At 42.5% G+C, this 26042-nt stretch overlaps 1 protein-coding gene across 2 annotated transcripts; it reads left to right on the plus strand.

Annotated features, from left to right (window-relative positions):
- The first annotated feature begins 8323 nt into the window (after positions 1-8323).
- On the plus strand, positions 8324-17292 carry LOC113031370 (cytochrome P450 4B1-like). 2 transcript variants are annotated; one of them, XR_003273724.2, is made up of 12 exons: positions 8324-8710; positions 8875-9019; positions 9125-9169; positions 9262-9389; positions 9523-9647; positions 9756-9910; positions 10014-10120; positions 10904-11094; positions 11233-11366; positions 12309-12389; positions 15514-15578; positions 15949-15998. XR_003273724.2 is itself a non-coding variant. In XM_026183379.2 (12 exons), exons 1-12 carry the CDS (start codon positions 8351-8353, stop codon positions 16559-16561), a joined length of 1716 nt encoding a protein of 571 aa, XP_026039164.2. In that variant the 5' UTR covers positions 8336-8350; the 3' UTR covers positions 16562-17292. The 2 variants fall into 2 exon arrangements, 1 of the variants encoding a protein (XP_026039164.2); XM_026183379.2 differs by lacking the exon at positions 12309-12389 and adding an exon at positions 16384-17292 and having other exon boundaries at positions 8336-8710; positions 15949-16031.
- The last annotated feature ends 8750 nt before the right edge of the window (positions 17293-26042 follow it).

Consider the following 26042-nt stretch of genomic DNA (forward strand, 5'->3'; position numbering starts at 1 on the left):
TAATCCAATGATGAGACATTTCTATCCTCTTGTGGGCAGGGCTGCCACTCACAGGGCACGGGGGGGCCACTGAATAGTTCGACTGAAAAAATGATCTTGGGTAAATGGCACGGCCTTTGTTGTCAGCATATCTCTGACACCATCTACTTCATCTAGTTCAAGTCCCCCCTCCATGATCTCGTCGATATCCAACCTGGAAAAAATACACAAAACAACATTCAGTTGCCTCGACGTGTAAACAAACCTAGAGAAGGGACACAAAAAGGACAGCATAAATACAGAGGAGAGAGGGAGATAAGAGAAGCTGGAGGACAAAGCTCCAGATCCGAACATCAGTAACTGACAGCCAAGGGGGAGAAAGAGGTCCCAGGATGGTTGATGATCCGGAACAGAGAGACCTGAGAGGAAGAGAAGAGGGAGCATCAAAGCAGTCGAACAAACACAAAGGTTATTCCAAATTTAACACCGCAGTTTTTAGCTGCCAAGAGTTAATGTACACTGGTCTCTGTGCTGCATATGCTGTCAAAAACGCTGATATCCAGCAGGTAAGATAAGACATTTGCAGCTTTAGTGAGTGCAGTTTCACCAGAGTGACAGGCCTTGGAAGCAGACTGGGGGGAAAAACGTTGAAAATGATTACTGTTTCCTGTGAGGGCGCACACACTACCAGTCAAAAGTTTGGACACACCTTCTCATTTCATGTTTTTATTTATTTTCATGTGTTTTTTGGATTCTCACTGAAGGCATCAAAACTATGAATGAACACAAGGAATTATGTAGTAAACAAAAAAGTGTGAAATAACTTAAAACATGTTTTATATTTTAGATTCCATAAAATAGTCGCACTGGAGCGGTTCGCAGCCGAGTGTGAAGCAGCGGGAATGAGGATCAGCACCTCCAAATCTGAGGCCATGGTTCTCAGCCGGAAAAGGGTGGAGTGCCCACTCCGGGTCGGGGATGAGTTCCTGCCCCAAGTGGAGGAGTTCAAGTATCTCGGGGTCTTGTTCGCGAGTGATGGGAGAAGGGAGCCGGAGATCGACAGACGGATTGGGGCTGCAGCTGCAGTAATGCGGACGCTGCACCGGTCCGTCGTGGTGAAGAGGGAGCTGAGTGTAAAAGCGAAGCTCTCAATTTACCGGTCGATCTACGTCCCTACCCTCACCTATGGCCACGAGCTGTGGGTAGTGACCGAAAGAACGAGATCGCGGATACAAGCGGCAGAAATGAGCTTCCTCCGAAGGGTGGCTGGCCTCTCCCTTAGAGATAGGGTGAGAAGTTCGGCCATCCGGGAGGGGCTCAGAGTAGAGCAGCTGCTGCTCCACATCGAAAGGAGCCAGCTGAGGTGATTCGGGCATCTGACAAGGATGCCCCCTGGGCGCCTCCTGGGTGAGGTGTTCCAGGCATGTCCCACCGGGAGGAGGCCCCGGGGCAGACCCAGGACACGCTGGAGAGATTATATCTCTCGGCTGGCCTGGGAACGCCTTGGTATTCCCCCGGATAAGCTGGAGGAGGTGGCTGGGGAGAGGGAGGTCTGGGCCTCTTTGCTTAGGCTGCTGCCCCCGCGACCCGGCCCCGGACAAAGCGGATGAAATGGATGGAAAATAGTCACTGTTCGCTTTGATTACTCATTTGCAGACTCTTGGCATTCTCTCACTGAGCTTCATCAAGTCGTCACCTGAAATGGTTTTCCAACAGTCTTGAAGGACTTCCCAGAGATGCTGAGCACTCTGCGGTCCACCTCATCCCAAAACATCTCCATTGGGCTTACGTCAGGTGACTAGAGGCGCAGCACTCCATCTTTTTGGTCAGTTAGCCCTCACGCAGCCTGGTGGTGTGTTTGGGGTCAGTGTTCTATTGAAACATAAATGACGGTCCAACTAAACTCAAACCGGATGGGATGTATGACGCTGCAGGATGCTGTGTTAGCCATGCTGGTTCAGTGTATTTTCAGTTTTGAATAAATTTCCAACAGTGTCACCAGCAAAGCACCCCAACACTATCACACCTCCTCATCCATGCTTCATGGTGGGAACCATGCATGTAGAGACCATCTGTTCACTTTTTCTGTGTCGCACAAAGACATGGCAGGTGGAACCAAAGATCTCAAACTCAAACAAACTACAGATTTAGACTGGTTTAATGTCCATTCCTTGTGTTCCTTGGCCCAAACAAATCTCTTCTGCTTGTTGCTTTTCCTTAGTTGTGGTTTCTTAGCAGCTATTTGACCATAAAGGCCTGATTCACACAGTCTCCTCTTCTGCACAACACAGCTGATGGTCCCAACCCCATTAAGAAGATAAGAAATTCCATAATTGAACCTTCACCAACCACACCTGTAAAGTGAAAACCATGTCAGATTACTACATCATGAAGCTCACTGAGAGAAGACCAAGGATTTGCAGCACTGTCAACAAAGCAAAGGGAGGTATTCTGAAATATAAAACATATTTTGTGATGGTCCGGGTGTGTGCTAGTGTGTCTCCCTCCGAGCCGGCATCTCCAACCCTGGGAGGGGCCTCTGTTTTCTGCTGATTGCTCGCGCCTGTGGGTGATTAAGACGGGCAACTCATAAGGCCAGCGCACTCAACCTTTCTTTGTCAGATTCTCAGCGAACCCTTCCACGTATGAAGTTGCCGGACGCAAATCTCTGCCGAAGAGCTCCCATCTGGACGCTGGACCACTTGCCAGTCCCACGGGTTGTTCACCCCGTTCACCTGCCTGCCTCCCTGCCTCAACGCCAGGAATTTCGGACCACTCACCCAGACTACTAACCCCTCCACGCCACTACAGACCACCCGCGGCAAGTAAGCAGTACTCAGGAAGATTCAGAACACACAGCTTGCCCATATTCCTCCCGAACCCTACCTGAACGTCTGTACTCTATTTTCAGTGACTCTTATCCTTTCCCCGGACCCAGGTTGACTCTCCCTCCAGCCCAATCCTCGGAGCAGCTGTTTTCCGCTGACGAATGACCAGATTGCTCACTTAGCTCAGGCTGCATAAACCTCTTAGGTTTAGTGGTTGTATTTAGCACTTGTGCAACTCACATTCCAGTTGTGAACACTTGTGGTGAAAATAAAAGTTGTCACTCAAACTACTTACATGCTGTTTGGCGCCGAGCAATTGAGTCCTTTTCCTTTTGAGACGGCCTCGGCCATGACATATTTAGAGTTTTTTATCAACTTTTTCTTTGCTACATAATTACATATATCTTGCTTCATATAGTTGATGTCTTCAGTATGTATCTACAATGCAGAAAGTTGTAAAAATAAAGAAAAAACATTAAATGAGAAGGGTTGTCCAAACTTTTGCCTGGTGGTGTACATTACCAACACATTCAAAAAGACATGACTGGTTGGTAATCAGTAACCAATAACAGAGACGGCTTAAGTCAAAGATACTGTAAACCACAACAGTTTCAAAGTTAGGAGGGAGTAGTTTCACATTTCATCAGTTACTGAATGCAGGTCAGAAAACTGCAAACTAATAACTAAATGGGAGCTTCAGGAGATCTTTAAAAGGTTAAGTTGGCACAACCATCTGATAAGTTTTTAAGCAAGCACCTATAAGACAACATTTGAAGTAAAGAAGTCTCAGAATTTGTTAAAGTCTATCTGCAACAGGATTCTTAACAGATCCTGCAGAAGCTGAGACAAAGCAATTTTATATATCTTTTATGTCAAAAGGGTGAGAAACTAAGCAATGGCTTCCCTTAAGTGTCAAAAACACACGATAAAGACAGAGAATTATGCTGTTCCAGCAACAAGCGGAGCACACTTATCATTCAGTTCAATTGAAAAAGTTTCTGTTTTCATTTACACCTTTTGTGCACCAGTCTCCTGCAGGCCTGTTAGACAGCAAGTGTACATATTTCTGCAAACCAGAAACCTGGTTCACCATCTTGCTTTAGGTAGGCAGAGATGCAAGTGAATATGGGGGGCGAGACTTTAGCTTCACTGCCTATCTCTGCTGTTAGACAGGCCAGGTGCTGGAGCAATTTCACAACAAGAGTCGTTAAAAGCGTGTGCAGAAGTGTCACAAAGACACGCTATAATCCCCTTCTGCAATGTGCAGGTTCATACACAACTGGGTGAAAGTATCAAGAAGGGCCAGAAAGGCTCATGAGTCAAAAGTACTCTTTTATTTACAGTCATATTACAAAATCCACACACCCACAAGGACAAAAAGTCACCAGTACAGGTTGTATAAAAATGAAATGACGTCCTCTTTCTTTTATCTCAGATTGCCAACCTTTCGCTGATTTAAGATCCTAATAACTGATCACTTGAATTTCCTGTGAAAACTCCCAAAATGCATTGCATCTTCTGTCGCTGCCTCATGCAGAAATAACCTCAAGCCGACTTGACTTGACTTTTTGGCCGATGTCAGACCAGGCACCACATCAAAAAGAAACAACAATGTTATGTGGCAGCCTTGTGGTCAGAATGCATATTGTGTTGAGACCACAGCATTTAATCTGCAATTCCAGCTAGGAACCTTTGCTACAAATCACTTACCCTCTCCTCTCAATTACTACTACGTCTGTTCTGTCCACATTTGAAAGAGAAAAATCCAAACCACTATACTATATAAGATATAACACAATTTAATGGTGGACTTAAACATGGCCACAGTCTTTATTAACCAGCTACAGCCAGCTGATTACCTGTTTGACACAGAGAACTTTTAACCGTTTGTTCAAAACAGTAATACGTTGTATAAACTGCACTGTACTGTTTCATGTGAGAGATGCTAACATGCTACATGACATTTAGAATAGTTTAAATCCTAATTCTCTTTTTACTAACCTTTTATTTTGCCTTTTAAGTTGGTATTTGTTCTTGTGCTAGTGTATACTCAGCTGTATTCTGTTAGTGCTTAGCAAAAGTTCACTTAAATGTCGAGCAGAAAAAAACTGTGACAGTACACCTGTGGTGGTAAAGTGGGCAACAAACCTTTTAAAAGTAATATACTTGAAAAACCAAAGAACACATATGATCAGAATACTGTGAAATTTTAGAAGCTTGAAGCAAAACTTTCATGTGATGCCACATATGCTTAGCACAATATGGAAAACGATGTAAGTGTGTAGCCAGGATGCTGACCTTTGTGCACAAGCCAGCACCTAGTGGCTTGTCGGAATAAATGCAAGACACTTAGGTTCATATGATGCTGGTCTAATATATGGAATGAAAAGGTTGCTGTCAGTAATACACTTGTATTATATGATTTCATGATAGAAATCAGCCCTGTGTTTTGACAGAAAAGTACGTTTTGCTTTCCTTTAATAGTATTTTCAACATTCTAAAGGAGTGAAAAAAAATATTGAAATTGTAGAAAAAATACAACCTTACATCAAATTCGTCAAAAACATAACTCAATGACCCACCATATCTTCGTAATGAATCACTCAGATAACCATACCTGCCACTTTGAGCCTCAGATGCTAAGTCCTCTAAATGTATTTTAATCCTCTTTGCAATCAATAAGCTTCTACTTATCAGCTACCAGTTTAACAGATGTAGACACATCTTGTGACAGACCAAAACAGAACTTGTGTGATGACATCGAGAACACAACAAAGTAAAAGAACAAAAAAAAATTTTTTTTAAATGGAAGTGAATGGCTCCATCTCGTCCAGGTCACAGTCCTTGATGTTTCTGTTGGTAACCTGAGAGTCAGCATCTTTGAGAAACTGTTAGATGTGTGTCCTGATGAATTTAAGGCTTTCAGCCTCTCTACCTCTGTGTGACTGATGTATATTGGAGTGTCTTTTCCTCAGATAAGTAATGATCTTCTTGCCCTTCTCTACTTTTAGGGCAAGATTATTTTCCTGACACCAGGCCACCAGTCCTATCACTTCTCTATCCCGTCCCTACCAGTAATCGGTCCAATCACATATGCAAATGTTATAATTCTGGTATTGATCAGGTGGTGCACACACTCATATATGTGAAGACAGCATGTGGCAGTGTACTCAGCACGTGCCCCTGAGTAATACCAATGCTCACAGTTCTGATGTTTGATGTCTGGTTTTCAACTCTGACTGAGTGGGGTCTATCTTACAGGAAGTTCAGAGCTCAGTTACAGAGAAAGGGTGAGTCTGAGTAACAGCAGCTTCTCAGAGAGTCTGACAGCATTAAATGCAGCTTCAGTCATTTCACAGCATTTTCACAGATGATTGGACTGATTCTGTATGCATGTGTGGTGGTGTGAAGGCAGAATACCGGTAAATGTGACTAAATGGTGTTGATAATGCCACCCAGGGAGGGGGTTACACCCCAGGAGAGATTACAGTAGCTAGTGCAAATGTTGTACCAGTTACAAAAGCCCACAGGCTTGTTATTAACAAGCAAAAGTAAGGACAAAACTACTCAAAGTGTAGAGCAGAAAAAAAACATTTTAGGTAGCAGGGCAGCCCTGCTACCTTGTTCTTTAAAACACTTTATTAATAAACATTATTTAAAAGGACAAGGTTCGCTGACACAGTGCTAGCCGAGTTAGTTAATAAAGTAAAAATAAAATAATGAAACGAAATGGTGGTGACCGCCCACTTGGGGAGGCAACCTACAGGAGGGAGTGCCACCAATTACTCACCTGTGTAGTCTCACTGCAAACCTCACTCCAATCTGAAAGGTGCAATTTACCCATTTCTTGATGTGTAAAATACCATAAAACAAGGAACCAGTCAATGTCAGTTTATATGCTTTTACTGACTGTGAAGCACTATGGTCAACTTTGTTGTTTTTAATATGTGCTACATAAATAAATTTTGATTCGATTTGATTTTTGATTAACAATAGTAAAACTACAACAAGGCTAGAACAAGACAGCAGCAGTGTGAGGCCTGTAACAAAAGAGGGAAAACTGTCATCTGGGGTCCACCCTACTATACACTAAATTGTAGATAACCCATGAGGATCCCACTTACCACCCTTTAACAGTTACACAAAATCATCAATTGTCACGGGAAATGAATCCAGTCTGTAATACCTAACAGCTTGTGAGCTTTGCCACCTTGAACAGTAATGAGTGCAAGTTGCGAGAGGTCAAGAATAGACCACAGATGTTCCTTATAACCGACTCTTGATTAACAGCAAAGGAAGGGGTGAATGTTCATGCTGTGTTCACAGACACCATGTATGAAACAACATGAACTAAATGTAACCCACTACAATCTACCCCTGGTGTTTGAATCGTTGTCCCGACGATTGACACTCACTGCCGAGGTCTAAACAGGGTAGATATATTAGGCACAGGTGCCTGGGAGTTCACAGCCCCTGTTGTTCTACTTCCTATTGCCTGGGGCAGATAATGTCGATTCGAGTGCGTTCCAGCATTAGCACAAGTAGTCCTATGTGAAGAAGCAATATTGTTTTGAACACCAGCCGTAACTGGCAGCTGATCGGTGCAGACCAGCACCACAGAGGACGTTGAGCTTTTTGGCTCACTTGGTATGCAGGAGGTAGGGGCCACAGGCTCCTGAATCCTACACAACAAAAACTCAACAGGTAGCTGGGGATCTCAGTCAAACATCAGAGCAAATGGTGACTCACCAGTAGACTGATGCACTGTGGTGTTACATGTTATACGCATATGCATAAAGTAAAGAGTCCACGCTAGCCAGGACAGTCTTTTTGATCCTTTCAAAACACTTCATCACAATTGCCACTGTTATTTTAATTTAGGATTTTCCACCTTTGATTTTGATGTTATTTTAGTTTTCAGGGTGGAACATGAAGCATCCTGGCTGTACCATTACTGCTCATAAAAAAACACAGATCACAAACTCTGCCTCTCAGCAAAAGGGTTTAGATTGAGCTTAACAGTTTAAATGAGCCTGACACATCGGAAGTGGTCCAACAGCCAGTACAGAGGAAATTTAGCAAGGTTGTCACCCACACTGTTTTTCTGATGTGGTCTGGCATATGATTTGCTTCTTACATTTAGTATGGGTGTTAAGACACAAAATGTGCATCGCAAACCAGTTTCTTTTTTAATATATAGATGCCAAATATGTTCTCACATTGTATTTTATGCTGAGATAATGTTTGTGAGGGTTGAACCAAAACTGTGATTGAGCTGTTTGTACAGTTTATTGTACGGTTAAACTCACTGGAGTTTGGACTTCATGTGCACACAAAGCACTTGTAACCAACTTATTGGCTGCAAAGTACAACAACTGACACAATTACACTTTGGGAATTAAGGCAAACAGAATAGCCAAAAGGAAAACCTACATTTCTGCTCTTCCCATATTTGCATCTTCATCATCCCAGTTCTCATTTTCCGCCGTAATGATGTTGCTGTTGCACTCCTGCGCTCAAAACACCGACAGTTCCGTCAGGACATGAAGTCAGCGTTTTATTGGGTGTCAGACTCCCCGCCTACCGGAGACAGCACTGAAAACATCGCTTTTCCTCCAGCTCTTATCAGAAAGGTGAGCTCAGATCACCTTTTGCACTTTGTTGGGGAGGTTTTCCTGCACGCGGAGGCGGAAGACACTTGCACCTGCAAGATGAAGCTAACTAAAACTTTCGCGGAGTTTCAGCTGGGCTGGCCTCACATGCATTACGTCTTTGTTGTGCTCTGTGTTTTTGCCGTGGTGTATAAATTAACAATTCTATTTGCGAAAAGAAGGGAAGCACTGCGGAACTTCCAAGCTTTTTGGGGGCCGCCGCCACACTGGCTGTTTGGACATGTTCTGGAGGTAACTGTATCAACACACTCGCAGCAGCTGTAACATGTGTAACCGTCCAGTAAAGCTGACCACACCATGTTGGAGAACACCATTCTGCAAACAGAGACACACAGTTGACAGCGTGTAAAGTCTGCCTGCTGTGATGTGTTTCAGTTGTACTTTTTCTCTTTCAGTTTAAACAAGATGGGACCGATATGGACAAGGTAGTGAAATGGGGACAGGAGTACTCATATGTTTTCCCAATGTGGTTTGGCCCCTTTCTCAGTATCATCAATATTCAGCATCCAGATTATGCAAAAACTATCCTGACATCATCAGGTGTGAGAAATGTTTTACGTAGTTGTTGTGTTGATGCACATTTATAACTGTGTAGTAAAGTTAAAAGTCCCTAACACCATTTTTATTTGTTATGTTTCCTAACAGAACCAAAAGATGATTTTGTCTACCGGTTTATTGAGGGTTGGATTGGTAAGGCTCATTTTTCTCCCTTCTACAGCATTTTGTTAAAGTGCAGAGTTGTTTGTTTTGCTGCTTTCCTCACCCGTGGACATGTTCTTCAGGAAATGGGTTGTTGGTGTCAGAAGGTCAGAAGTGGTTCCGCCACAGGAGGCTCTTAACACCAGGTTTCCATTATGATGTTTTGAAACCATACGTAAAATTGATGTCAGAGTCTGCTGAGACTATGTTGGTACGTTAAAGACAATTTAGTTGCATAATTGATAAATAAACTCAAAGTCAGCACGTGTCAGTAAATAGAAGTAAAGCAGGAGCAGTGTCTGTATCCTGCAGAGAGATCACATCTGTTCTCTCATTGTTGGCAGGATAAGTGGGAAAGTTATGCAAGCACAAATGAGCCTTTTGAATTGTTTAAACACATGAGCCTCATGACACTGGACAGCATTATGAAGTGTGCCTTCAGCTGCTACAGCAACTGTCAGACAGAGGGGTGAGCCTAGATGAATCTTTTTAAAGAGTCATTTACAGTGTCAGTTTTATGTTGAGTCTTTGGTTGTTGTAAATCTGCATTTAATGTTTGCCTCCTTTGTCATTTCAGTGGAACAAATGCATACATCAAAGCAGTTTATGACCTCAGTTTTCTAATTGATCTTCGGCTCAGAATGTTTCCGTACCACAGTGACCTCATTTTCCACCTTAGCCCACATGGTTTCAGATACAGAAAAGCACGTCAGGTGACCCTCAGTCATACAGGTAAGCTTTGCTTTGATTCATCTGAACCGTTGCCAAAAATCAGTGAGCCTCACATTATAGTGTCAGATCTACAAATGCTTACATTTTATATTCTTTTCTAAAGAGGAAGTTATAAGAAAGAGGCGAGAAGCACTAAAGGAAGAGAAGGAGCTTGGACAAATACAGGCAAAGAGATATTTGGACTTTCTGGACATCCTTCTCTTTGCAAGAGTATGTTATGTGTCATCAGTTTCAGCCTCTTACTTCAACACATTTCCCATTGTAGGATTTGCTTAATGTATAGGCAAGTCACAAACTGGGGTTTTCCTGCATAAAGGTCATACAGAAAATAAGGCAAGTGCCAACTTGAGATCGTGTCAGATATCTGAAGTACTGGCCTAAAGCTGAAATAGCATATGCATGCAGCAAATAAGCAAAGATGCATGCTGTTGCCAAGCTGCATGTTAATGTCCTCTGACACAGAGACGATGATCAGCCTTTTCATTCTCGTGAGCAGCAACCTGAATACAAAATCTCTTTTGTGTAGAGAATGATCAACACTGGTTAGTGTTTTGCCCAGTTTCTTTCCCAAAAACTTCTCTAAACGGCAGCTTGTAGGGGCTGTTCAGCTAGCATGTTTATTCTCTTAGTAGACTTGGCTTCCTTTATGAGTATATCATTGCAAATTGTTGTCCTTGGCAGGAAAAATTAAAATCAATAATTAACTGCATGGCAGGTGTTTGCTTAAAAAACAAACAATTAGTGCTTTATATGGCTTAAGAAGAACAGCGGACCTTGATACTTGGCTGCTGAATAAATCCCCAATTTTATAAAGGTATCTGTATAAGGATGAATGTTATCCAGCTAAAGCTGAGTTGAAGTCGGGTGATGCAGTAATATAATGAGCCTGAGCAGCAAAAGTAACAAAGCACTTTTATTGAGAAGCCCAGTTAGAGTATAGTGCAGTCCATTCTGTCTTTTATCAACTGTAAATATCCTTTATTTCAACGCCAGGATGAGAACCAGCAGGGTCTGTCAGATGAAGATATGCGGGCAGAAGTGGACACCTTCATGTTTGAGGGCCATGACACCACAGCCAGTGGCCTGTCTTTTATCCTCTACTGTCTGGCCTGCAACCCAGAACATCAGAAGATTTGCAGGAAGGAGATTATGGAGGCCTTGCATGACAAGGAAACCATGGAGTGGTAGGCTTGTGAAAGGACAACATTGCAATAGGGAGACAAGTTGGTGCCATTCTGTGGTACCAAAACGTTATTAGGAGACATATAAACAAGATTTCTTATTAGTTGACTTCACTAACTGCATGTTGGTCTCATTTTAAGGGAGGATCTCAGTAAAATCCCATACACTACAATGTGCATAAAAGAAGCTCTCCGCCTTTACCCCCCTGTACCAGGAATTTCCAGAAAAACCACCAAAACTGTAACCTTTTGTGATGGGAGAACAGTGCCTGCAGGTCAGTGATTTTACTCTGTTGTTATTATCAAAGAGTAAACATTAAATGTCTTCACTTAATAATGCTTTTGGAAACATTTCATGCCACATGGTAAACACAAACTCTTAACCGACGTTGTTTTTCTTTAGATACAAAAATTAAATTTTTTTACATTTCCATAAAGGACCTATATCGACTTAATACTTATTACTTTATTATTCTACAAGGATACGTTGGTATTATTTGATTGTATTGTCACATAGAGTTTCTTTTCTATAAACTAGTATAAATCTCTTAAACGTGTGGCGTAATTGCTTTGTCAGTTCTTCATTCTTCCAAATTGAAGTATTTAAATGTTGGCACCAGATTATTATCATATATATGGGCAGAAAGTACACCGCTGCCTACACATTACACTCACTGGAACTGCTCAGCCATGGGAATCCATGAGCCATGAAGCTCCAGGCACACAGTTTTTGTGCTGATGTTGATGCCAGAGGAGGTTTAGAGCTCTGCAGTTACTGAGTCAGCAGAGCGTTGGAGATTTTTATGCACTCTGCAACCTCACTGTACAGAATGGTGCACATCAGTTTAATGTTGGTTTTTGCTACAATAGTTATCCTTGGTCAGAAGGAGAGGCTGACATCCAGGGAGTAGATTGTAAGAGGTGGAGTTTATTTAGGTACAAGGAGATATGGCATGGTATAGGAGGATGTGGAGGGGTGATATGGTGTTGTTTCTGCGATCAAGAACAGGAAATACAGTAGAACATGAATAAAGATTAAACGGTAATAAAGCTGGCCACAAATTCCTCCACAACAAATTTGCTAAGGCAGTGCATCAACCTGATACTGCTTCTTAAGAGCAATCACATTTATTAAAGTACTACCCAATATGGGCCACAGAGATGACATTTTTTAGCCCCAGCGCTTCTCATGCCTCCGGCCTATCTTGATCGTGTAGGAACCAAAGCAATCAACTCCAGTTGACCAGAAAGCAGGATTGTGGATCTGGAGTCTTCCTGTGGGCAAATCGGCCATTTTGGTGAGAATTTCTGGCAGTCTACACATTGTCTTTGATGTCTCCAGATTACTTGTCAACCTCTGATGATCCAATAAGTGCGCCCTATCTCTGCAAAGACATGCTCTGGACTAGGGTGCAACAAAATCACATCAAAGTACTGGACAAGGAGCTTAGTTAGTGGGTGTTCGGGAGGTAGCACAGTAGGGTGTATGGTGTCTGAGTCCAGACCTTCAGCACATCTCAGGTGACATCCAACCCTTATTAGGCCAGTAAGCGGATCATATTGAAGGCAGGGCGAACAAAGTTGACTATTTGGGGACAGAGGTTTTCCCTTCATCAGGGCCATCACATCTTCAGGGAAACATATTGAGCTGACTTTAAGATGGCTATCTCTGCTTCCACACGATCAGTGGCAGTCATTGGAGGAGAAGCTGCCCCGTGATGAGCATGGTAAGTGGCTTTCACAAGCTCCTCCCAAGATGTGAAGTTCCTGGGGCTGGAGTAAGAGACTTTGCCACTGTGACAAGGCCACATAACAACCCCTCATCTGAAGTCTCAGCCCTACCAGTAGGGCCAGTGCACTGAACTTTGTTGTATAAACTGGGGGCCCTGAGCCCAATGGCTGGCTGATGAAAGACTATAGAGTCCCTTCCCCCTTGTGATGTCATCAGCCAGGTTTTCCACTGACATGACATACCTCCACTGGTGAGAACCAGTGATCTCCTGGATTTCAGCAATTCAAGTCCCGACAAAGACCTTGTAATGGCAGAAATCAGACTGCAACCAACTCAGCACAGTAGTAGAGTCAGTCCACAAGATAGTATTTTGCAGCGGTAGAGTAAGCTAGGTTTGGAGAATCTTAGCAAGCTGCGCTCCAGTGAGAGCAGCACTGACTAACAGGTGGCATATAACACCTTGGTATGGTAATGCTCTGCAAGTATGGTAGCTCCTTCTTCCATTCTACCCAGGCGGCACAAAGGACACAGGTGACAGGTTCATCCCAGCCACATAGACTGTACAAGAATCTTCCCTCTAGTGGTATAGGGAAGGAGAAACCCTACAGGGTCATATTGGCTAGCAAACACCTTGTACGCATTGCGAAGAGTTGGTGCTGTGGGCAAGGTATCAGTGGGGCAATGCCAACATAATCCAAGCATCGACTCTTGTGGGTCAGCTTGGTAAGAAGTCAGCCAGAGCTCACAGCTGTCAGAACGGGCAGTAGTAGGCAGGTAGGACACCTCCTTTGGCACATTACTGGCCCACTGCAGTATTTCAAATCCTCCCATGCCCAGTAGTTGCCTTGTTTTGTCCAGGAGTTGTTTAGCTTGGTGTGGAGTCAGAAGCGACTGGAGACAGTTGTCCACATGGACACACAAATGGCAGTGTGGACAGATTCGTATACATCTTCATTCCTCCTCACGGTGGTGTTGCACATGCTGCTGTAAAGCATAAGTGGTGCAGCAAAGGCTGCAGGTCATGCCAAATGGTAACAGTCACCATTCATACACATTAGGTGGATCCTCCTGTTGTCCATCCCTCCAAAGAAAGCGAAGCAGAGGCTGATCTTTGGAAAGCAAACGTACCTGATGGAACATGGCCTTTATATCCCAGCTTATGGCCACCGCATGCTGGCGGAATCGGAGTAACACGCCAAGGAGCAAAGGGCTAAGCGTGGGACCTGGCAGCAGGCCCCACGCTGTAGCATGGGGCCTGGCAGGTGCAGTTGAAGACTAGGCAGGTTTTGTTGTTGTGATGCACAAGATGGCATGGAATGTACCAGGATTTAGTTGAACCATTCACCTCCTCTGGAGTCAACTTTACCAAATTGCCAGCCTTCTCCACTGTCTTGAACTCCTGGTTGTATGTCTGTGCTCTGCTGGGGTCCTTGCATAGTTGATGCTTATTGGCTCTTTGAAGAGCCATGACAGCCTCTTGAGGTGCCTTCACCTGAGGAAAGTCTTTGCAGCGAAGCAATGGAGTAGCTAACTGTACCCGTTCTTTGATTCAAGGATATCTATTTCCTACTGGTCCTCCTTTGCCCTAGTGACCTCCTTTTCATTTCTGAAAGAGAGGACATCAATTTGCCACAGCCTTTCAATATTTTTGTAGAGCTGTGGTGTCTGTGTGATGAAAGACGAGCATAAGCATGCCTGTTCATCCGCTGGATGTGGTAGACTTTTGGCGAGTCCCTGTAGCGCCCACCCCAGCTCAGTACAGACTGCTACTGGCCCTCCAGGTGGTCCCCGGATCACCGGTCAAACAGGAGTGAGAAGGTGCAGGTGATCTGATCCAATCAGGATCATAGGTTTCACCCGGCTGAAACCTTTGAAGGGAAGTCTTTGTAGGTGGCTGTACTTCTTTTTGAGTGTTTCCACTGGACAGGATTGCTCAGCTAGAGCCAGTTGTTCTGCTGTGAAAGCATTCAGTATTTGATGCCTCATCTTTGGCTTACCTTTAGTGGACACCTCCAATGATATGCTTCCCCCATTCAGCTGCAGGACATCCTGTCTAATGGTTTGTAGGGCCAGAACCTCATCTGTCTGGGCAAGGCCAAGGAACTTCACAGCAGCAGGCAATTTTATGGTTCTCTCTGAACCGTCATCCAGCACGGCAAGGTGTCCATGGTCCTCTTCCCATTGTGGAGTTGACTCTTACCACCTTCAACGTCACCATACCGGAGTGACTGGGATGGTCAACATAGATGACACTGGATGCAGTACACGTGGTCAGAATATTGGGATTTTGTTCTTTACCCTTGGCAAGGACATGTTATACAAGGAGGTGTTGCTCACCACAAGTGCTGCAGGGTTTCTTAAACGTGCCTTCAGCAGAATGATTCCAGCCACATCTCCAACATTTATTCTTATCTTTGATCCAGTCACTTGGGAACTTCAAGTGATCGAGCAAGATCTGATATTTATAATCTTCAGAAAAGTGCTTGTGAGGCCCAAGAACACTATCCAGTCCTTTCTTCAGTAAAGCAAAGTCTCTCTCCTTCCCAGAACTAAAACGGTGAGCATGGGCTTAGGAATGCCATAGGAGGATATGGTGTATGTTTGCTTAGTTTGTATGATAATGATCAGCTAGACACACCCTATAATCTTTTAATAATAATAAACTAAGTACACATTTCTTTCAAATGTAGGTTCTGTTGTTGGAATAAGTGTGTATGGAATTCACAGGAATGCATCTGTCTGGGAAAACCCTAATGTAAGTAAAGACAATTTTATTCCCAGCACAACTTACTACATGGAATACATCATCAACAGAATCTATGATGAAATAAAATTATGAAGTTTTTCAGCACTCTGCTCAAAAGGCTGCAAATAATTTATCAAATAACTGAAGAAGCAATCATGAAACTGGTGCATTAAATTAATTACTAGTGCTGTATTTGCTGAGGTGGGTAGGTCCCTGGTGCCAAAGTGGACCTCAGGACAGATTCAAGCTGGTTTAATGACTTACTATATTATGTGTGTCAGAATGCAGTTTTCTCTGCGCAAGTGGTAAGAGTGATAAGGTTCAGAAAACAAGTAATAGACATAACACTGCTCTCTTTCTTTGTCCTGTATTACATTAGGTCTTTGACCCTCTGCGTTTCCTACCAGAGAACATTGCCATGAGATCTCCTCATGCTTTTGTGCCCTTCTCAGCTGGGCCAAGGTTTGTCCTCACCTGAAACTATATCACTGTATAGAGACTGCTTGTAGTAGTCTCAAGTATGTGAATGTGTAACTTAGCACTGACCCCATTTACATCAACACAATAAAAACTGGTTTTATGATAGGCTAAAGCAAGTAGGGGAAAGGGTGAACTCACTGTAATCTAAGATTGATCCCATTTAAAATGCAAGCACCTTTGGCCCTGAATGTTAAAAAATAACATACTATACTCATCCCTACTATTCATATTCCTCATGTCCTAATCTCAGAAGGATCAAACTATTTTCATCATTTTTCAGTTCTTTAGAATATTCACTTGTATATTTCTTACATTTAATATTTTCCTCCCTCAGAAACTGCATCGGTCAGAACTTTGCTATGAATGAGATGAAAGTGGTGACAGCTCTGACACTGAAGCGATACCAGCTCATAGCGGAGCCCACTATGAAACCCAAGATCATCCCCCGACTGGTTCTCCGCTCACTCAATGGCATCCACATCAAGATCAAACCTTTAGACGCAGAGAGCTAAAGTGCACTAACTGCAAGAACTGCTAAAAATTACTGTATTTAGAAAGTAAATAATTTATGTTGATTTGAAATACTTCTACTATGTAACAAGCTTTTATATATATATTCATGGACTCTGTTGTGCAATTTATGTTTTTGGGAGAAATTGTCATAGAGAGTGTCACAATACATTGTATATAATTTCCCCAATTTTGGGTTGTTTTTTTTCTTACAAAAATAACAGAGATTACAAATACAAATACATAAATATGTCCTCATTCAAAAATGTCTTGTGAAACCTGCATTGGCTTATGGGATGATGATGTCACAATGAAAGTGACATCATCACAGTGAAAATGTAAGCAGTAAAAGTAAAAAGCCGTCAAAAAAATGACCACAAATTCAGATACCTGAAAATTCTACTTAAGCACAGTAATGAAGTATTTGTACATCGTTACTTCCCATCTCTGCCTAGTGGTGGCTCAGGTTCGCAGTATCAGTTTCTCAATGACAAGATCTCCACTCAGATTAAAGAAAAAAAAACCCTCAGCTGGAAATGGCAGTGGTAACATAACCATTCTTATTAGCACGACCTAAATCATCTGCACACCAGGGATGTTCCTGGCAATTAATTGCTTAGTCAACTAAACGAGGGGGGATAGACTAACCAACTAGTCTCAAACTAAGAAACACATAAAGTTAAATTTGAAAACCATTTAATGGAAAGTTTCAAAATAAATGATATGAAAACCATTTTAAACTGTTTTTTACATTCTTCAGTAATGAATCATGTGGCACCTTGCATTGTGCATTATCAACATTACACATTATACTCCAGAAAATTCAGAAGAAAAACACTTAAAACAAACCGATGTTATATATGAAATGAAAACGTAACTATAACAGATGTTCACGTATTACTAAAATATGACAAGTTAACATTGGAAAACAAATAAATTGCAACTGAAAGGGCCAGAACTGAAACGATTTCAAGTACTTAGATGTTTCTTTGTATGTAATTTGGGCATCCAGTTCATAAAACCCACAAAATCAGGAATTAGAATACTGTGAAGACATCAGCCCAAATTTTACAGGTTTTCCCAGGTGTCATCAAATTGCTTCAATTTGGTTCAATTGCCCCAGTTAGATTCAATATGGGGAAGACTGCAGACTTCACAACTGGCCAGAAGAGAATCATTGATACCCTCCATTGGATGGGTAAGCCACAAAAGTTCATAGCTAAGGAGGCTGGCTGCTCACAGAGTGCTGTGTCCAAGCATATCAATGGAAAGTCTAGTGGACAGGCAAAATGACCAAGATGACCATGGCCTTCAGTGGATTATCAGCCAGAGGAAATTCAAGAATCTGGCAGAGATCCAGAAAGACTGGAATGAGGCAGGAGTCACAGCTCCAAAAACCACCACATTCAGGCGCATCTGGGAGATGGGCTACAACTGTTGGGTTCCTCGGGTCAAACCCCTTATGAGCCTGAGCCAAAGTCAGAAGTGTCTCAACTGGGCCAAGTAGAAGAAGGACTGGAGTGTTGGCCAGTGGTCCAAGGTCCTTTATGAGGTCATCATCTGAAATGGTTTTCCAAAAGTCTTGAAGGAGTTCCCAGAGATACTGAGCACTTGTTGGCCCTTTTGCTGAGCACTCTGCGGTCCACCTCATCCCAAAACATCTCCATTGGGCTTAGGTCAGGTGACCGTAGAGGCCAGGCCATCTGGCACAGCACTCCACTCTCCTTTTTTGCCAGTTAGCCCTCACACAGCCTGGAGGTGTGTTTGGGATCATTGTCCTGTAAATGACGCTCCAACTAAACTCAAACCGGATGGGATGCATGTCGCTGTAAAATGCTGTGTTAGCCATGATGGTTCAGTGTGACTCCAGTTTTGAATAAATTCCCAACAGTGTCACCAGCAAAACACCTCCCACACCATCACACGTCCTCATCCATGCTTCATGGTGGGAACCATGCATGTCGAGACCATCCGTTCACTTTTTCCGTGTCGCACAAAGACACAGCAGGTGGAACCAAAGATCTCAAACTTGGCGAAGCACAGATTTCCACTGGGCTAATGTCCTTTCCTTGTGTTCCTTGGCCCCGAAAAAAGACAAAAACACATGATGAAGCCAGATAATTATGCTGTTATCATTCACTTATCATTCAATGCAAGTGAAAAGGTTTCCATTTTTATTTACACCTTTGTGCGCCTTTGTACACTGTGCGCCAGTCTCCTGCAGGCCTGTTAGACAGCATGTGTACATGCTTCTGCAAACCAGAAATCTGATTCACCATCTTGCTTTAAGAAGGCAGAGATAGTGAATATGTGGGGTGAGACCGCTGCACTTAAGTCCCGACTTCAGTTTCACTGCCTATCTCTGCTGTTAGACAGGCCAGGTGCTTCAGCAATTTCACAACAAGAGTCGTTAAAACATGTGCAGAAGTGTCACAAAGACACGCTATAATACCCTTCTGCAATGTGCAGGTTCATACACAACTGGGTGAAAGTATCAAGAAGGGCCAGAAAGGTTCACGAGACAAAAGTACTCTTTTATTTACAGTTATATTACAAAATCCACCCAGAAAATCCACACACCCACAACGACAAAAAGTCACCAACACAGGTTGGATAAAAATGAAATGACGTCCTCTTTCTTTTATCTCAGATTGCCAACCTTTCGCTGATTTAAGATCCTAATAACTGATCACTTGAATTTCCTGTGAAAACTCCTAAAATGCATTGCATCTTCTGCCGCTACCATATAAAGAAATAAACTCAAGCCAACTGGTTTAACTTTTTGGCCGATGTCAGACCAGGCACCACATCAAAAAGAAACAACAATGTTATGTGGCAGCCTTGTGGTCAGAATGCATGCTGCGTTGAGACCACAGCATTTAATCTGCAATTCCAGCTAGGAACCTTTTCTACAAATCACCAAACAGCTCCTCTCAATTACTACTACGTCTGTTCTGTTCATATTTGAAAAAGAAAAATCCAAACCACTATACAATATAAGATGTAACACAATTTGATGGTCCACCGAAACTTGACCAATTTAGCCACAAACTTGGCCACAAAAGTTCATTTAAATGCCCAGCAGAACAAAACTGTGAGAGTACACCTGTGAGGGCAGCAAACCATTTTAAAGTAATATACTTGAAAAAGCCAAAGAGCACATATGTTCAGAATACTGTTTGGACAGGGCAAATAGCTTATCAGCGACATGTGAACGTTTAGAAGCTTGAAGCTCCACTTTCATGTGATGCCACATATATAGCAATAATTTCTGCAAGTGTTTAGCCAGTGTCACCGAAAATGCTGACCTTTGTGCACAACCCAACACCTAGTGGCTTGTTGGGAAAAATGCAGGACACTTTAGTTCATATGATGCTGGTCTAATATATGGAATGAAAAGGTTGCTGTCAGTAATACACTTGTATTATATGATTTCATGATAGAAATCAGCCCTGTGTTTTGACAGAAAAGTACGTTTTGCTTTCCTTTAATAGTATTTTCAACATTCTAAAGGAGTGAAAAAAAATATTGAAATTGTAGAAAAAATACAACCTTACATCAAATTCGTCAAAAACGTAACTCAATGACCCACCATATCTTCGTAATGAATCACTCAGATAACCAGACCTGCCACTTTGAGCCTCAGATGCTAAGTCCTCTAAATGTATTTTAATCCTCTTTGCAATCAGTATGCTTCTACTTATCAGCTACCAGTTTAACAGATGTAGACACATCTTGTGACAGACCAAAACAGAACTTGTGTGATGACATCGAGAACACAACAAAGTAAAAGAACAAAAAAAAAATGGAAGTGAATGGCTCCAGCTCGTCCAGGTCACAGTCCTTGATGTTTCTGTTGGTAACCTGAGAGTCAGCATCTTTGAGAAACTGTTAGATGTGTGTCCTGATGAATTTAAGGCTTTCAGCCTCTCTACCTCTGTGTGATATTGGAGTGTCTTTTCCTCAGATAAGTAATGATCTTCTTGCCCTTCTCTACTTTTAGGGCAAGATTATTTTCCTGACACCAGGCCACCAGTCCTATCACTTCTCTATCCCGTCCCTACCAGTAATCGGCCCAATCACATATGCAAATGTTATCATTCTGGTATTGATCAGGTGGTGCACATGTAACGCGCTGCGGACACTAAAGCGGTCGCGCCAGAATGTCACGCTAAAAAGAAAGATTCTTTAAAATACAAGGGGGAGCAAGTGAGTCAGATACCACGGGCACAGAGAGGGAGCAGGTCTGATCAGAAACAGTTTATTACTAGGCCAGGGAGCACAAATAAAACACCCTTAAAATGTACATAATAAAATGTTTGCTCTCTACTAAAAACAATTCTAAAACCCATAAAAACTACCATTTTCTACATTCACTAAACCCCCCCCTGCTATAATTAGGCCACATGTTCATTATGGGTCCATCAGCAGGCCAGGAATTCCTCCTTTAGAGCAGAGTCCACGCCAGCCCCGTCTTCAGCAGACAAGAAAGAGCCACCCATCTTCTTGTCCTTCCGCTGGCCCATCACTTCCCAGCCCGGCTTGCGTTCTGCACCCGAATCCATGATGCGACCACCGCCACAGCTCCCCTTGCGTCGGTGTCCTGCAACATAACAAATAGGGGCCAGAACAATGGTCCCAGAAGCAGCCCTGGCTCATGGCCATGGTGACCCTCTCCCAATCCAGCTGCACCCAGTAAACAACAGTAGAGACCCTACTCACAAATGCAGGCAGAGGTAAACCTCTGCCCTGCTGCCAATCACACGCGTTGTCTCTTACTGTTGCCGTTCCATGAGGTCAGGACTTGGTCGCCGCATCACACTGGGCATCTCGCATTAACCTTCCAGTCTGGGGCCTCTCTCTTTCAGTGCCCAGCTAGCCTGTTTTTAAAAGGTCTTTACACAGCTGATAGGCCACCTCTGGACACACCCCTGCCTCAGCAGGTGGTCCCTATCAGCTAATTTGTCCCATGTGCAGCCAGTCCACAGTGGATAACAACCATGTCACATAAAACACTAAAAACCATGCAATAGAAACAGAATAAAACCATGCAAATAAAACACTCATAAATAAACACTAAAAATCAGAATAAAAACAATATACAAGATAAATGCAAATTTCCACTGTGTGACACACACACTCATATGTGAAGACAGCATGTGGCAGTGTACTCAGCACGTGCCCCTGAGTAATACCAATGCTCACAGTTCTGATGTTTGATGTCTGGTTTTCAACTCTGACTGAGTGGGGTCTATCTTACAGGAAGTTCAGAGCTCAGTTACAGAGAAAGGGTGAGTCTGAGTAACAGCAGCTTCTCAGAGAGTCTGACAGCATTAAATGCAGCTTCAGTCATTTCACAGCATTTTCACAGATGATTGGACTGATTCTGTATGCATGTGTGGTGGTGTGAAGGCAGAATACCGGTAAATGTGACTAAATGGTGTTGATAATGCCACCCGGGGAGGGGGTTACACCCCAGGAGAGATTACAGTAGCTAGTGCAAATGTTGTACCAGTTACAAAAGCCCACAGGCTTGTTATTAACAAGCAAAAGTAAGGACAAAACTACTCAAAGTGTAGAGCAGAAAAAAAACCTTTTTAGGTAGCAGGGCAGCCCTGCTACTGTACCTAAAACACTTGATTTTCGCCAAGTACTTTTTTACTCTTACTTAAGTAACTTTGTTGACGATTACTTTTCACTTTTTGAGTAATAATATTTTAAAGTAATGCTACTCTTACTTGAGTACAATTTTTGGATACTCGACCCACCTCTGGTTATAAAGAGGTCATCATCAGGTCCTTCAACGCACATATCAAACCAATATGTAAGACTGCTTTCTTCCATTTACGCAACATCTCTAAAATTAGAAATATCCTGTCTCAGAGTGATGCTGAAAAACTAGTTCATGCATTTATTACTTCCAGGCTGGACTACTGTAATTCATTATTATCAGGAAGTCCTAAAAACTCACTGAAAAGCCTTCAGCTAATCCAAAATGATGCAGCAAGAGTCCTGACAGGGACTAGAAAGAGAGAGCATATTTCTCCTGTTTTGGCTTCCCTTCATTGGCTTCCTGTTAAATCCAGAATTGAATTCAAAATCCTGCCCCTCACATACAAGGTCTTAAATAATCAGGCCCCATCTTATCTTAATGACCTTGTAGTACCCTTCGCTCTCACACTGCAGGCCTGCTTGTTGTTCCTAGAGTATTTAAAAGTAGAATAGGAGGGAGAGCCTTCAGTTTTCAGGCCCCTCTTCTGTGGAACCAGCTTCCAATTTGGATTCAGGAGACAGACACTATCTCTACTTTCAAGATTAGGCTTAAAACTTTCCTTTTTGCTAAAGCATATAGGTGACCCTGAATCCTCCCTTAGTTATGCTGCAATAGACGTTGGCTGCCGGGGATTCCCATGATGCATTGAGTTTTTCCTTTCCAGTCACCTTTCTCACTCAGTATGCGTAAATAGACCTCTCTGCATTGAATCATATCTGTTATTAACCTCTGTCTCTCTTCCACAGCATGTCTTTTATCCTGTTTTCCTTCTCTCACCCCAACCGGTCGCAGCAGACCCAGGCTCAGGCCCCTCCCTGAGCCTGGTTCTGCCGGAGGTTTCTTTCTGTTAAAAGGGAGTTTTTGCTTTCCACTGTCGCCATAGTGCCTGCTCATTGGGGGTCATATGATTGTTGGGTTTTTCTCTGTACCTATGAAGCGCCTTGAGGCGACTTTTGTTGTGATTTGGCGCTATGTAAAAAAAAATTGAATTGAATTGAATTGAAAAAAAGTCATCTGGGGTCCACCCTACCATACACTAAATTGTAGATAACCCATGAGGATCCCACTTACCACCCTTTAATAGTTACACAAATTCATCAATTGTCACGGGAAATGAATCCAGTCTCTAATACCTAACAGCCTGTGAGCTTTGCCACCTTGAACAGTAATGAGTGCAAGTTGCGAGAGCTCAAGAATAGACCACTGATGTCCCTCATAACCAACATCTGATTAACAGCAAACGGAGGGGTGAAAGTTCATGCTGCATTCACAGACACCATGTATGAACCAACATCCACCAAATGTAACCCACTGCAATCTACCCCTGGGGTTTGAATCGTCATCCCAACGATTGACACTCACTGCTGAGGTCTAAACAGGGTAGATATATTAGGCACAGGTGCCTGGGAGTTCACAGCCCCTGTTGTTCTACTTCCTATTGCCTGGGGCAGATGATGCCGATTCGAGTGCGTCCCAGCATTAGCACGAGTAGTCCTATGTGAAGAAGCAATATTATTTTGAACACCAGCCGTAACTGGCAGCTGATCGGTGCAGACCAGCACCACAGAGGATGTTGAGGGTTTTGGCTCACTTGGTATGCAGGAAGTAGGGGTCTCCTGTCTTTGTTGGCAATTGCTTGGGGCTGGAGTAGGTTCATAAATCAATAAAAACCACTCACCACCTTGCATAGTTTCTAATAGTTGGATTGGAGCACTGGGAGGACAAGTAGTCACATACTCCACCTTATTCTTTAGTAGTGAACGGTGGACATGTTTCACGTGACTAAGGTTATCCGACAGAGTAACAGTGTAAACTGATCCATTTTGGTCTGGGGCCTGTAGCACTTGATACACCACTGAACTCCAGACATCCTAAATTTTATGACGGCCTCTAAGCCCAACCTCTTTAAGGTAAGTCAACTGACCTTCTTGCAGGGGAGCATCCCTCACATGCTGGTTGTGACATGTCACACGCCAATTAGCTGCAGCCTCCAAGCGTTTATTAGCATGTTCAAAAGCATGACATAGCCGAGTCTGATGCTCTGCAATCCAATGATGGGTGCTACCAACCACAGGCTCCTGAATCCTACCCAACAAAAACTCAACAGGTAGCTGGGGATCTCAGCCAAACATCAGAGCAAATGGTGACTCACTAGTAGACTGATGCACTGTGGTGTTACACGCACATGCATAAAGTAAAGAGTCCATGGTAGCGAGGACAGTCTTTTTGATCCTTTCTAAATACTTCATCACGATTGGTGTGAGTCCAAAAGGATGATAGTCGTTTAAATCCACTACCAGTATGTTTCTTAGAGAGGGGCACACTGGTAATGGACTTAAAGGATGGGCAGATTGCATGTCTATGAATACACCATCCAGCTCTGATGAGCAGACCCTGAGTGCATGCCTGGGGATATTATTTGGGCCAGCTGCCTTATTTGGGTTTGTTTTCATTAGAGCTGTGCACACCGCCACCAATGACAGATCGTGATGTAGTGGTTTGTCCTGTGTGTCATGTCCTGTCTGACTCTGTGGGTTGGTGTTGTGTATAAAAAAAGTGGGTGAGGTACTCAAATTGTTTTCAATTTAGGCTATGCGGAGATGACTGCTATTAACACTGCCATTGTTATTTTAGTTTAGGATTTTCCACCTTTGAATTTGATGTTATTTTAGTTTTCAGGGTGGATTTTCTGATTTCAGTTTGGTTTTTAATTGTTAAATGTTAAGTTTACATTTTATTAGTTTCTGTGTCTGAGTTTTTGTTTTTATGATGTGGGTGGTATTAGTGACATAGGTCAAATATAAGTAAAACAGTACAGTACAGCACATTTGACTCACAGTCATTTTCACCACAGCCTCCTCTTTGTTTCCATCTTTGACTAAACACCAAAAATTAAAACATTTCCTTTATTTTCTTTAATGTCTGTTGCTTTTTAAACAACACATTTAGTGAGTTTTGGTTTATTTCTTAAGACTATTTTTCTATTGTTTTCACTTTTTTTGTATACTTTACTTTGAATAAAACACTTTAACAAATAAAATAATCCAAAATATTATTTTCAGTGACTATCCTCAGCAGAATGTCCTCAAAGTATGAACACACATATTGCTCACAGTAATAATCGTACAACAACCTTTTGTCTGCAGGGTGTTATTGTTTTACTATCACTGATGTTCATTATTGATTAACACTGCAGACGCAGTACTGCTGTGGTTTTAACACTTTTAACAGCCTTCTTTATGCAACCTTTTGCTTAGATGCTTTTTTACTGCGGTTATATTTTATATGGTGATTATGTAAAACCTAAAACTGCAAGACAAAATACAGCTGTAAAATAAATTTAGCATAAAAAGTATTTTTTTTCTTTTAAGAACAAAAAAAATTGTTTATAAATTTGTTTCAATTGATGAGCTCGAGTAAATTAATGTACCTAATAACGTTCCTCTTTGTTAAAGCAGCATTTAATTGCCGTAACATTTTGATGTCAACTTTAAAGAACTTCTTTACCTACATTTGTTTTATCTTAACTTGATCTGCAAGGTAATCAGAAACTGTGCTTTCATGCAGTTCATGAATGGACCTCACCTCTGTACTGAGCAACAACAAAAAAATGTTGTTACATAACATCTGTATCACACTGAAAGCTTCTCATTAAAATTATCTCGATCCATGTACTTTAGAACACCCGCCCTGCCTTCAGAGAATTAGGT

This window comes from Astatotilapia calliptera, chromosome 11 (assembly GCF_964374335.1).
Source record: "Astatotilapia calliptera chromosome 11, fAstCal68.1, whole genome shotgun sequence".
Lineage (NCBI taxonomy): Eukaryota > Metazoa > Chordata > Actinopteri > Cichliformes > Cichlidae > Astatotilapia > Astatotilapia calliptera.